General features: G+C 41.4%; 2 protein-coding genes across 7 annotated transcripts in view; one reads left to right on the top strand and one right to left on the bottom strand.

Moving 5' to 3' along the window:
- Window positions 1-6639, top strand: part of LOC142344269 (uncharacterized) — a 64275-nt gene extending 57636 nt beyond the window's left edge. For all 3 annotated transcript variants that reach the window (XM_075395843.1, XM_075395841.1, XM_075395842.1), the window contains exon 3: window positions 6310-6639. In XM_075395843.1, coding sequence (XP_075251958.1) covers window positions 6310-6564 — 255 coding nt within the window. In that variant the 3' untranslated portion in view covers window positions 6565-6639. The remainder of the gene's footprint in view (window positions 1-6309) is intronic.
- Window positions 1-11265, bottom strand: part of LOC142344271 (uncharacterized) — a 92184-nt gene extending 80919 nt beyond the window's left edge. For 2 of the 4 annotated variants that reach the window (XM_075395848.1, XM_075395844.1), the window contains exons 1-2: window positions 6293-6417; window positions 6190-6220 (exon numbers count right to left, since the gene is read on the bottom strand). In XM_075395848.1, coding sequence (XP_075251963.1) covers window positions 6190-6209 — 20 coding nt within the window. In that variant the 5' untranslated portion in view covers window positions 6210-6220; window positions 6293-6417. Of the gene's footprint in view, window positions 1-6189; window positions 6221-6292; window positions 6429-9234; window positions 9323-10971 lie in introns of those variants that run through there. The other 2 variants (XM_075395845.1, XM_075395847.1) reach the window with 2 other exon arrangements.
- Between the last annotated feature and the right edge of the window lie 2962 nt (window positions 11266-14227).

Genomic DNA, 14227 nt, shown 5'->3' on the forward strand with positions numbered 1-14227 from the left:
ACACAAAGGGATTTGAGGGATGGCAAAACAGACACAGGGATTTGAGGGATGACAAAATACACACAGGGATTTGAGGGATGACAAACCACACAGGGCTTTGAGGGATAACAAAACAGACACAGGGATTTGAGGGATGACAAAAAACACATAGGGATTTGAGGGATGACAAAACAGACACAGGGATATGAGGGATGACAAAACAGACACAGGGAATTGAGGGATGACAAAACACACATAGGGATTTGAGGGATGACAAAACAGACACAGGGATTTGAGGGATGACAAGACAAACACAGGGATTTGAGGGATGACAAACCACACAGGGCTTTGAGGGATGACAAAATACACAAAGGGATTTGAGGGATGGCAAAACAGACACAGGGATTTGAGGGATGACAAAATACACACAGGGATTTGAGGGATGACAAACCACACAGGGCTTTGAGGGATGACAAAACAGACACAGGGATTTGAGGGATGACAAAAAACACATAGGGATTTGAGGGATGACAAAACAGACACAGGGATATGAGGGATGACAAAACAGACACAGGGAATTGAGGGATGACAAAACACACATAGGGATTTGAGGGATGACAAAACAGACACAGGGATTTGAGGGATGACAAGACAAACACAGGGATTTGAGGGATGACAAACCACACAGGGATTTGAGGGATGACAAAATACACACAGGGATTTGAGGGATGACAAACCACACAGGGCTTTGAGGGATGACAAAACAGACACAGGGATTTGAGGGATGACAAAAAACACAGAGATTTGTGGGATGGCAAAACAGACACAGGGATTTGAGGGGTGACAAAACACACACAGGGATTTGGGTCAAGACAAAACAAACAAAGGGATTTGAGTGTTGACAAAATTAGACACAGGAATTTGAGGGATGACAAAACAGACACAGGGATTTGAGGGATGACAAAACAGACACAGGGATTTGAGGGATGACAAAGCAGACACAGGGATTTGAGGAATGACAAAACACGCATAGGGGTTTTAGTGATGACAAATCAGACACAGGGATTTGAGGAATGACAAAACAAACAAAGGGATTTGATTGATGACAAAATTAGACACAGGAATTTGAGGGATGACAAAACAGACACAGGGATTTGAGGGATGACAAAGCAGACACAGGGATTTGAGGAATGACAAAACACGCATAGGGGTTTTAGTGATGACAAATCAGACACAGGGATTTGAGGAATGACAAAACAAACAAAGGGATTTGATTGATGACAAAATTAGACACAGGAATTTGAGGGATGACAAAACAGACACAGGGATTTGAGGGATGACAAAACACACATAGGGATTTTAGGGATGACAAAACAGACTTAGGGATATGAGGGATGACAAAACACACACAGGGATTTGAGGGATGACAAAACACACACAGGGATTATAGGGATGAGAAAACAGACACAGGGATTCGAGGGATGACAAAACACACACAGGGATTTGAGGGATGACAAAACAGACACAGGGATTTGAAGGATGACAAAACAGACACAGGGATTTGAGCGATGACAAAACAGACACAGGCATTTGAGGGATGACAAAATACACACAGGGATTTCAGGGATGACAAAACACACAGGGCTTTGAGGAATGACAAAACAGACACAGGGATTTGAGTGATGACAAAACACACATAAGGATTTGAGGGATGACAAAACAGACACAGGGATTTGAGAGATTACAAAACAGACAAAGGGATCTGAGGGATGACAAAACAGACACAGGGATTTGAGGGTTGACAAAACATACACAGGGATTTGAGGGATGACAAAACAAACACAGGGATTTGAGGGATGACAAAACGCCATAGGGATTTGAGGGATGACAAAACAAACACAGGGATTTGAGGGATGACAAAACACAAACAGGGATTTGAGAGATGACAAATCAGACAAAGGGTTTTGAGGGATGACAAAACACACACAGGGATTTGAGGGATGACAAATCAGACAAAGGGTTTTGAGGGATGACAAAACACACACAGGGATTTGAGGGATGACAAAACAAACACAGGGATTTGAGGGATGGCAAAACAGACACAGGGATTTGAGGGATAACAAAATACACACAGGGATTTGAGGGATGACAAACCACACAGGGCTTTGAGGGATGACAAAACAGACACAGGGATTTGAGGGATGACAAAAAACACATAGGGATTTGAGGGATGACAAAACAGACACAGTGATATGAGGGATGACAAAACAGACACAGGGAATTGAGGGATGACAAAACACACATAGGGATTTGAGGGATGACAAAACAGACACAGGTATTTGAGGGATGACAAGACAAACACAGGGATTTGAGGGATCACAAAACAGACACAGAGATTTGTGGGATGGCAAAGCAGACACAGGGATTTGAGTGGTGACAAAACACACATAGGGAATTGAGGAATGACAAAACATACACAGGGATTTGAGTGATGACAAAACACACACAGGGATTTGGGGCATGACAAAACAAACAAAGGGATTTGAGTGATGACAAAATTAGACACAGGAATTTGAGGGATGACAAAACAGACACAGGGATTTGAGGGATGACAAAACAGACACAGGGATTTGAGGGATGACAAAGCAGACACCGGGATTTGAGGAATGACAAAACACGCATAGGGGTTTTAGGGATGACAAATCAGACACAGGGATTTTAGGAATGACAAAACAAACAAAGGGATTTGATTGATGACAAAATTAGACACAGGACTTTGAGGGATGACAAAACAGACACAGGGATTTGAGGGATGACAAAACACACATAAGGATTTTAGGGATGACAAAACAGACACAGGGAATTGAGGGATGACAAAACACACATAGGGATTTGAGGGATGACAAAACAGACACAGGTATTTGAGGGATGACAAGACAAACACAGGGATTTGAGGGATCACAAAACAGACACAGAGATTTGTGGGATGGCAAAACAGACACAGGGATTTGAGTGGTGACAAAACACACATAGGGAATTGAGGAATGACAAAACATACACAGGGATTTGAGTGATGACAAAACACACACAGGGATTTGGGGCATGACAAAACAAACAAAGGGATTTGAGTGATGACAAAATTAGACACAGGAATTTGAGGGATGACAAAACAGACACAGGGATTTGAGGGATGACAAAACAGACACAGGGATTTGAGGGATGACAAAGCAGACACCGGGATTTGAGGAATGACAAAACACGCATAGGGGTTTTAGGGATGACAAATCAGACACAGGGATTTGAGGAATGACAAAACAAACAAAGGGATTTGATTGATGACAAAATTAGACACAGGACTTTGAGGGATGACAAAACAGACACAGGGATTTGAGGGATGACAAAACACACATAAGGATTTTAGGGATGACAAAACAGACTTAGGGATATGAGGGATGACAAAACACACACAGCGATTTGAGGGATGACAAAACACACACAGGGATTTGAGGGATGAGAAAACAGACACAGGGATTCGAGGGATGACAAAACACACACAGGGATTTGAGGGATGACAAAACAGACACAGGGATTTGAAGGATGACAAAACAGACACAGGGATTTGAGGGATGACAAAGCAGACACAGTGATTTGAGGGATGACAAAACACACATAGGGATTTTGGGGGATGACAAATCAGACACAGGGATTTGAGGGATGACAAAACACACACAGGGATTTGAAGGATGACAAAACAGACACAGGGATTTGAGGGACGACAAAACACACATAAGGATTTGAGGGATGACAAAACACACACAGGGATTTGAGGGATGACAAAACAGACACAGGGATTTGAGGGATGACAAAACACACACAGGGATTTGAGAGATGACAAAACAGACACAGGGATTTGAGGTATGACAAAATACACACAGAGATTTGAGGGATGACAAAACACACAGGGCTTTGAGGGATGACAAAACAGACACAGGGATTTAAGGGATGACAAAACACACATAGGGATTTGAGGGATGACAAAACAGACACAGGGATTTGAGGGATGACAAAACACACACAGGGATTTGAGGGATGACAAAACAGACACAGGGCAAAACAGACACAGGGATTGGAGTGATGACAAGACACACACAGGGATTTGAGGGATGACAAAACCGACACAGGGATTTGAGGGATGACAAATCAGACACAAAAAATATGAGGGATGACAAGACACACACAAGTATTTGAGGTATGACAAAACAGACACAGACATTTGAGGGATGACAAAATACACACAGGGATTTGAGGGATGACAAAACACACAGGGCTTTGAGGGATGACAAAACAGACACAGGGATATAAGGGATGACAAAACACACATAGGGATTTGAGGGATGACAAAACAGACACAGGGATTTGAGGGATGACAAAACACACACAGGGATTTGAGGGATGACAAAACAGACACAGGGCAAAACAGACACAGGGATTTGAGTGATGACAAGACACACACAGGGATTTGAGGGATGACAAAACCGACACAGGGATTTGAGGGATGACAAATCAGACACAAAAAATATGAGGGATGACAAGACACACACAGGGATTTGAGGGATCACAAAACAGACACAGGGATTTGAGGGATGAAAAAACACACATAGGGATTTGAGGAATGACTAAACAGACACAGGGATTTGAGTGATGACAAAACACACACAGGGATTTCAGGGATGACAAAACAGACACAGGGATTTGAGGGATGACAAAACAGACACAGGGATTTGAGGGATGACAAAACAGACACAGGGATTTGAGGGATGACAAAACACACATAGGGATTTGAGGGATGACAAATCAGACACAGGGATTTGACGGATGACAAAACACACACAGGGATTTGAGTGATGACAAAACAGATACAGGGATTTGAGGGATGACAAAACAGACACAGGGGTTTGAGGGATGACAAAAGACACACAGGGATTTGAGGGATGACAAACAGACACAGGGATTTGAGAGCTGACAAAACACACACAGGGATTTGAGGGTTGACAAACATTGAATTCAGGTCTGCTGAAATTTCTCTAACCGCAGATTTTTGAAAAAGCAGGAGTTTGCAAAGCCTACGCAGGATTCAGTATAAACCAAACCCCATATTTTCATCTAACAATTTTGAATCACACATCTGTTGTGTGGAACCCAAGCACATTCAAATTTGACATTGCAGGAACAATTCTCGGGTCTTTCCCATTATAGCGCCCCCATTAAATTATAGCCCCCACATTATGGTATAATTACCATGATTGGAGGGGCTATAGCTTATGTGACCACTAAGCTGGGGGCGTGGGGCTATAATGGGAAAGAGTCCAATTCTCAACGGGCAAAAAACGACGTTTACATATTAGCATGTGTTTATAGATTCTCTAAATAACCAACTTGAAAAAAAATTGTAACTTCAAACGCCTTCAAGTTAAAAAAAAATTTTGTTAAAGCGCCTTTGAATACAAGGCAGATTAAGCTAGGACCAAAGTAGATCATTGAGAAGTAACAAGGTAAAAAGAACTTTGTGCGAATAATGATGGTGAAACAATATGCGCACCAAAAGATGGTCATTGAACTATCGGTTCCTGATAAAGCCTATTAGGTTAATTGACACCTGATTAGTAGTGACACCTGATTCATCTAAACAGTACAATTAATTGGATTGTTCAGTTTGACCCCCCCCCCCCCCGTACGTTATGCAACCCTTAATTACAGAGCACGTGTAGCCATTACATAGTAATTCATTGTGTAAAAAAATGACAGGTGCGTCTGGGAGGTGCTAATAATATACACCCACTTAGATGGGGGCACTGACGGAAACCAAATGTGCTCTTGGATTTTCTCGTTTGTGCCCCCCCCCCCCCCACAGCTTAGTGGGCGCATTTTATTTCCAATCCCAGACGCACGTGCCATATTTGTACGTGATGAAAATTTGATACAATGTTGCGTGCTCTGTAGATGAGGGGCGCATAACGTACGGGGGGCACAAATTGAAACGAGCCTATATTTTTAGCCGATTCAATGGTAATTTAGCGTTTTAGATGTCTCGTTGGATTTTTCCTCTTGTGTCCCCCAGTAAGTCATGGAACCCTAGAGAGAAGAGAGAGAGAGAGAGAGAGAGAGAGAGAGAGAGAGAGAGAGAGAGAGAGAGAGAGCTAGGGCCAATACCGAGTAAAAATATCGGACATGCGTCTGGGGTCTGAAAAAAGTATGCATCCACTAAACTGAGGGGCACAATTGGAAAATATCCGGAAATTGCTTTTGTTGTTACCCCGAATTGTGATGCAGGTGCAAGTGGCTACCGCACGAACTCGCAGTTTTCGAATTGTGATGGCATCCCAGTTAGTGCGTTTTACCCTGAGGGTCAAAGAACTCCGCAACCTGTGTATGAAGGACCACGATACCACGTTTTACAGCGGCAGATCTACCCTGAAGAAAGAGAGCCTGTTAGATGGCGGAGATATGCAAGTTCTCCTTTTCCTAACCAACAGACATCAGAAGTCATACTGCCAGTGCCGCACGAAACACAGGTTTAAACAATAGAACAGTTCGTACGTCAATATTGTAACCAATTTCTACACTAAACAAGCTTTTCACAAATCGCTAGTTTAATTTTTACAAAAACGTGTCTTTTTTATAGTTTAGAAAGACACAAAGAACTGACCTAGACTATTTTATGACCTAGATTTATTTACTCTGTCTTAAACACCTCTCAAAGCCCCCTCTCATCCGCTTGAGTGGCGAATAGCTTTGGGCGCGGTTGCCTTTATTTACATTGTTTAAATTGTGCAAATCACATCCCGTAGTTTTCTCGCAGTTCATTTCAGCAATGAATCAGCATCTTTTCATCATGTATTTTTGTCTTACAAGAGTTCTGATCATGACATATTTTACACATATCATAGTAAAATTCATAGCCTTTATCTGCCATTTCTATGCCTAGAATGGATATTTAACTGGAGTTTGCATTTGCAGGATGAGTTATAAACGGAGGTTTGCATGCCCAGGATGATTTATAAACGGAGGCTTGCATGCGCAGGATGAGTTATAAACGGAGGTTTGCATGCGCAGGATGAGTTATAAACGGAGGTTTGCATGCGCAGGATGATTTATAAGCGGAGGTTTGTATGCGAAGGATGAGTTATAAACGGAGGTTTGTATGCGAAGGATGAATTATACACGCAGGCTTGCAAAATATGCGTAGGCTGAATACAGCGGTTACAGTTAATGGCGGGAATTACTGCCTCAAGTACCTCAAAACAAAGACGAGTCTGCTTATAATAATTAATTTATAACAAAATAAATGCAAAATACATGCGGTAAAAAAATAAATAGATTATTTTTCCACTTTCGATTAATCAATGGCACATGCATTTGGAAATAAGTTTATAAATTAATTAACTTATAACATCAAATGTAGCATTTATAACATCAAATGAATGGTATGAATTAACATCAAATGAATTACATCAAATGAATTATTATGGCACATGACATTATTTATAACATTTATAACATTTATAACATCAAGTGAATTAATATGGCACATGCTTTTGGGGTGATTACAAAAAGAGGGGTTTATTCTGTACAAATTACCCCCCCCCCCAATCCTCTCCTCCTCCCCCCTCCCCCAGCATTGCAAAGTTTCTTTTATGCCCGCGTTGCAAATTATGAATTGTTATATAGCGCGTTACTCTTGCTTTCACCTGCTTTTAAATTATAGTTGCACGTTTTTTTAAAAAAAAACGTTTGGAGAGAAACTGAAAGAGTTGAAAGGCGAAAGTGCAGAAATTGACAAAAAATCCAGCTTTTGTTCCATTTTCAATTCAAATCTACTATCTGATCAAGAAAAAAACTGAAACACAGTCTGGGAGTTTGAACAATCGCTTTCATATCAGTTTTAGCGGTTTTTCAAAGAAATGTTCGGTGCTAGAGAAACTGGAAAAAGTTGAACAAATTGAGGGAAACAAATGAATAAAAAACAAAGCAACAAACAAATCTGAAATACACAACAAATCGGTCTACAATTGAGTCTACTATTCAGACACTGGAAAAGATAAACGGAAACATACTGATGAACACTGGGATTAACACCCCACGGGCGAAGCCCGATGCTTGCGCTACTACCTTCTACTTCTACAAAAATAATTCTGACTCGCACAACGCCTCCGACCTCCGCCTCCGACCTGCGCCTCTGACCTCCGCCACCAACCTCCGCCTCCGACCTCCGACCTCCGCCTCCGACCTCCACCTCCGACCTCCGACCTCCGGTACCGACCTCCACCGACCTCCGCCTCCGACCTCCGTCTCCGACCTCCGCCTCCGACCTCCGCCTCCGACCTCTGCCTCCGACCTCCGCCTCCGACCTCTGCCTCTGACCTCTGCCTCCGACCTCCGCCTCCGACCTCCGCCTCCGACCTCCGACCTCCGACCTCCGCCGACCTCCACCTATTTCCACCGATGCACCAATATATGGTTTAGATATGAACGCACCAATATATGGTTTAGTTAGAGCTAGAATGGCTCTTCAGGATATCGCCATCTTAAAAATTGGATCTTTTCCGTTTGTGCCCCCCAGCTTAGTGGGCGCATATTATTTGTACCCCCCAGACGCACGGGCAATATTTTTACATAGTAATTTACTATGTAATGGCACGTGCTCTGTAACTGCGGGGCGCATAACGTACTGGGGGGCACAAACGGAAAAGATCCTACAAATTTTATGCATGAGACCAGTTATTCGAAATTTTCAAAGTTTGCTATGTGCAGTCTGTGAGCTCTTTGTCTGCACAGTCTGATGATGAGAGAAACGTAAAACATTCTGTGCAGTGTTGAGCAAGAATGTAAATGAGGCTGCGAAGAAGAGGGACAGAGGGGGATGTTTCTTAATGTAGTCTGGGCAGACTGACAAATGGTTTTAAATTTCTATTTGCCTGGTTCAGTACTGGTTAAAATTGAAAGTCAATGGTACAGTAATGAAACTCACTGCGACCAAGGTCCGGGATACTATATAAAAAAGCCAGCTGATGTGGGGGGGGGCAGTAAAAAACAAAAAAAGCACCAGGTGTCCAAAAAGATAGATCCATCTTCCTTTAGCACCCAATCGCATAGTTTAAATAGGAGTAAAATCTGAATTACCGTAATTATAGATTTAATATGAAAATTTCCTTCCTTTTTGGTACGGCATTGAAAGTCTATTCAACAACAACTCACCTGAATTATGAGTTTGGATTGAGTAGGTTGTGCTCTTCTTAACTCTTTTGATTTGTCTAAATTGACCTTGGAATCGATCGGCTGCCAACTGAAACGATGAGGATGATTACTTTGTTTTGAAAAACTGGATCATTTCCGTTTGTGCCCCACCCCGTGCTTAGTGGGTGCATATTATTTGCACACCGCAGAAAGGCGTGCCATATATTTACACGATTAATCACCATAAAAGGCACGTGCTCTGTAACGGGAAGGGGCACAAACGAAAAAGATCCGAAAAAAATTAGGCGGTGTGAAATTTAATGCTCAGTACACCCCGTTCCTCAATCTATAGTTTTGTGGTAATTTTGGCCTATAGGTCATCTGACCACTAAGCTGCGGGGGGCATTATGGGCCGTACCCTTGTCTCAACTTCTGCATAATGGAACCTCTGCTCAGTAAAAACCAATTATGTCATTACCCAAACCCAAAATATAAATATGCTAAACCATGATTTTGAATCAAATTAAATGAGAAGAAGTGCAGGAATCAATGGCGCAGTGGATTGAGTGATGGCTACGGCACTAATGGGCAGGGTATGGCGTCTCAGTCAGCATTATTTTTTAAAATTCACTTGCTTTCAGCGCGTTTCTTGCAACATTTCAGCACACCTCGAAGCAAAGGTTTAATTCCCTCTAGATAATTTCTAAAACTTTCTTTACTTCCCGGGTTGAGAATCACTCATTCCACTGCGCCATTGATTCATGAATTTCTTCTCATTTATTTTTATTTTATATTAGTAAAGAGTTTAGGGAGAATTGTGCTAAAATTATCTAAGAAATGCGCTTTCTTAGATAATTTTAGCACAATTTCCGCTTATTTCTTACATATTTTGATCGCTGTTCAGCGCTTTTCTGCGCACTTTTTAGAAAAAAATAATCGATAATTTAAAAGCAATTCAAATGGTTAGAATTTCAGGAATGAGTATCAAAAATGTTTAGATCCACTCAATAAATTCCACTAAAGAAGAAATGCGCTGAAATTTGGATGCTTTTCCAGCAAAATTTCAACGCATTTTAGGCGTAAATTGTCGTAACATTTTGGCTGAAAATATTAAATATCAGCGCATTTCAACTTATTTCTGCGCATTTTAGCGAGTTCAACTCATATCTCACATAATTTTAGCTCTTTCAGCGCTTTTCTTACAAAATAATGCGCTGAAACGGCGCTGACATCTCGACCCGGGTTTCTTTAAATGCCACCCCTGTACGCTATGCGCACATAAACCAAAATTAGTCCGTTTTAATCCCACCCCAATTATAGTGGTGAGATAACGTATAACCCCCAAGCCCAAATCATTCGTAATTAGGATCTTTTCCATTTGTGCCCCCAGCTTAGTGGGTGCATATTATTTTCATCCCGGACGCACGTGATAAATTTTACAAAATGATTTACTATGTGCTGGTACGTGCTCTGTAACTGGAGGTTGCATAACGTAAGGGGGGGGGGGGGGCGCAAACAGAAAAGATTCGTTAAGTATATCGTGAAGGGGGCGTAATAATGTGTAATGCGGAGGGTAGGGCTTCAATTGGAAAGACCTCAGAATTCGGTTTCATTCTGTTTCGCCCAGCTTTTTTTGCCGCCCCTGCTGATTACAATTTAAACATTTTTATTTAAGACGTTACTACGTTTGAGGAGGGGGCATAAATGTAATGTGCACAAAATCTGAGTTGCGAAAGATAATAGATCCAAAAACTCTACCTTTTGGTTAGTAGTTTCTGCTCTCCTATGAAATCAACAGTTAAGTTCCACCGTTTTTCAGGCAATCAAATCACTGCTACCAAAACGTACAATATTTTGCAAGTAAACAACTTTAGGTGTTATTTGTTTCGGAATAACTACTCTCTCGAGAGAAATTTGCCGCAGTGACAAGTGCTGGTCAAAAAAGAACACGTGCTTTATTTTGTCAAAAGGTGACAAATCCTATTTTCGGCGACTCTGTACATTGCAAAGTCTTTTTTTTTAAAGTCAAGTTGATGTCAGATTTATAGAAGTTGGTTATGGTTACAACACTCACGGGATCTATTCTGTTTCCCCCCAGTGTTTTTTACGCTTTTCCAGTTACAAATTATATGTTGTTCTATAGCACGTTACTATGTAAAAAATAGTACGTTTGCCAACTAAGCTGGGGGACCGAAACAGAATAGATCCCACTCACGTGCACATTTTAAAACGCCGAAAGTCTGCAGTGCCAAAAGTTAAAATGCCAGAAGTCTCTAATTAGCCAGAAGTTGTTTTTCGCTGACTTTCGTCATTCTACAACGTGCGCGTTTCGTGATTTAAGTATGGTTACTTGACTCCGCAGAAGTCATTCAAGATTCTGACTTAATATCTCTTAAAACACTCACGTGCAGATTTTAAAATGCCGAAAGTCTGCAGTGCCAGAAGTCAAAATGCCGGAAGATGTGACTTAGCCAGAAGTTTGACTTCCATTGACTTCCGCTATTTTAAAACGTGCGCGTTTCGTATTTTAAGCATGATTAAGTGACTCTGCAGAAGTCACTTCGAAATTTGGATCTTTTCCGTTTGTGCCCCCAGCTTTGTGGGCGCATATTATTTGCGCCCCCCAGACGCAGGTGCAATATTTTTACATAGTGATTTACTATGTAATGGCACGTGCTCTGTATCTGGGGGGGGGGCGCATAACGTACTGGGGGGGGGCACAAACGGAAAAGATCCCGAAATTTTGACTTATTTTCTCGAACCGCTTTGCGGTTCTCGATAAACGTTAGAAGTTCTTAGTGAAATCAAGTAGAGTCACTTAACCATTACAAACTGCATCGCGGTTTTCGATGAACGCCAGAAGATTCACGTAACCATTACTTAAATTGCTTTTGAGTTTTATCTTTCCACCGCCATAAAATGTCGGGATCTTTTCTGTTTGTGCCCGCCACAATACGTTATGCCCCCCAAGATACAGAGCACGTGTCATTACATGATAAATCATCATGCAAAAATATAGCACGTGCGTCAATAGTTTGCAATAAGTATGCAACCACGGATCTATTCTGTTTTTGCCCCCAGCTTAGTGAGCATAAATCTTTTATGACCCCCAGGCGCACGTACTATTTTCTTACATAATAACGTGCTATATAACAACATATAATTTGTAACTGGGGGTCATAAAGACACTGAGGGCCAAAAAAGAATAGATCCGCACCCACTAAGCTGGGGGCAGAAACAGAGAAGATCCAAACGTAGCACTCCTTACGGATCTTTTCCGTTTGTGCCACTTCCCCTCCCCCCAGCTTAATGTGTTTTTTAATGGCACCCCCCCCCCCCGCCACACGTGATATGTTTTTGCATGGTGATTCACTATGTAACGGCACGTGCTCTGTAACTTTGGGGAGGGGAGCATAACGGAACAAACGGAAAAGTTTTCCTCTTTCTTCCAATTGCCACAAACATTTTTTTCAATATATTTTTAAAGGTATTGGGATCTTTTCCTAGTTGTTCCCCAAGTCGCTATGCCCCCAGAAACAGACCGCGGGCCAATATATGATAAGTTGATTGAGAAAATGGCACGAGTGTCAAGGAGATGCGGATAATAAATTTCTGGGGGGGGGGGGGGTACGGAAATGCTTCGTTTTTGGATCATTTGATTTTTACCCTCCTATCACCTAGTGTAGTTTACGTCCGCCTACATGTCATATGGTGTATATATATATATATATATATATATATATATATATATATATATATATTTATTAATAGCCGCACAGCGATAGCTGGGGCTATTATTGGCCTTCTCTTGGTTTTTTTTATTTCGTCGTCATGATTTTTGTTACGACCATATGACGTCACAGCCACTTTTTGTTCATTCGTTCATGCAATTTCAACTGAAATGCATGTGTGACGTCATTTTTCGCTCTTAGTGGAGCGAGTTTTTTGTTCATGCGCGTGACGAAATTTTTGGTCACACTTGACTTACCTCACTCAAAAATGATTTCCTCACTTTGAAATTGACTTTTATTTACTTTAATTCAAAGGAGATAGGTCAATGGTGTGTGTCACTCTAAATGAAGGTTCTTTGAGATCAGCTAATAGAGGCAGCAATAACTTTATACAGATTTTTAATCAAAATATAACATATCAGCCTTCAATGAAAAAACGAATATTTTTGGTCTGTCTTTTTTACTGTTTTTTTTTAGGCTGCCGATCTACGAATCTATTGCGGCTATTTTTTGGCAATCTGCCAGCTATGTTATATATTGTATATAACCATTACTTAAATTGCTTTTGAGTTTTATCTTTCCTCCGCAATAAAATGTCGGGATCTTTTCTTTTTGTGCCCGCCACACTATGTTATGCCCCAAGATACCGAGCACGTGCCATTACATGATAAGTCATCATGCAAAAATATAGCACGTGCGTCAATGGTTTGCAATAAGTATGCACCCACGGATCTATTCTGTTTTTGCCCCCAGCTTAGTGAGCATAAATCTTTTATGACCCCCAGGCGCACTTATTATTTTCTTACATATTAACGTGTTACATAACAACAAATAATTTGTAACTGGGGGTCATAAAGACACTGAGGGCCAACACAGAATAGATCCGCACCCACTAAGCTGGGGGCAGAAACAGAGAGGATCCAAATGTAGCACTCCTTTCTGGATCTTTTCCGTTTGTGCCCCTTCCCCTCCCCCCCGCTTAATGGGTTTTTTATTTGCACCCCCCAGCCACACGTGATATGTTTTTGCATGGTGATTCACTATGTAACGGCACTTGCTTTGTAACTTTGGGGAGGGGGAGCATAACCGAACAAACGGAAAAGTTTTCCTCTTTCTTCCAATTGCCACAAACATTTTTTCAATATATTTTTAAAGGTATTGGGATCTTTTTCCTAGTTGTTCCCCAAGTCGCTATGCCCCCAGAAACAGACCGCGGGCAAATATATGATAAGTTGATTGAGAAAATGGCACGAGTGTCAAGGGGATGCGGATAATAAATTTCT

Source organism: Convolutriloba macropyga, chromosome 8, assembly GCF_964194025.1.
Source record: "Convolutriloba macropyga chromosome 8, txConMacr16.3, whole genome shotgun sequence".
NCBI lineage: Eukaryota > Metazoa > Xenacoelomorpha > Acoela > Convolutidae > Convolutriloba > Convolutriloba macropyga.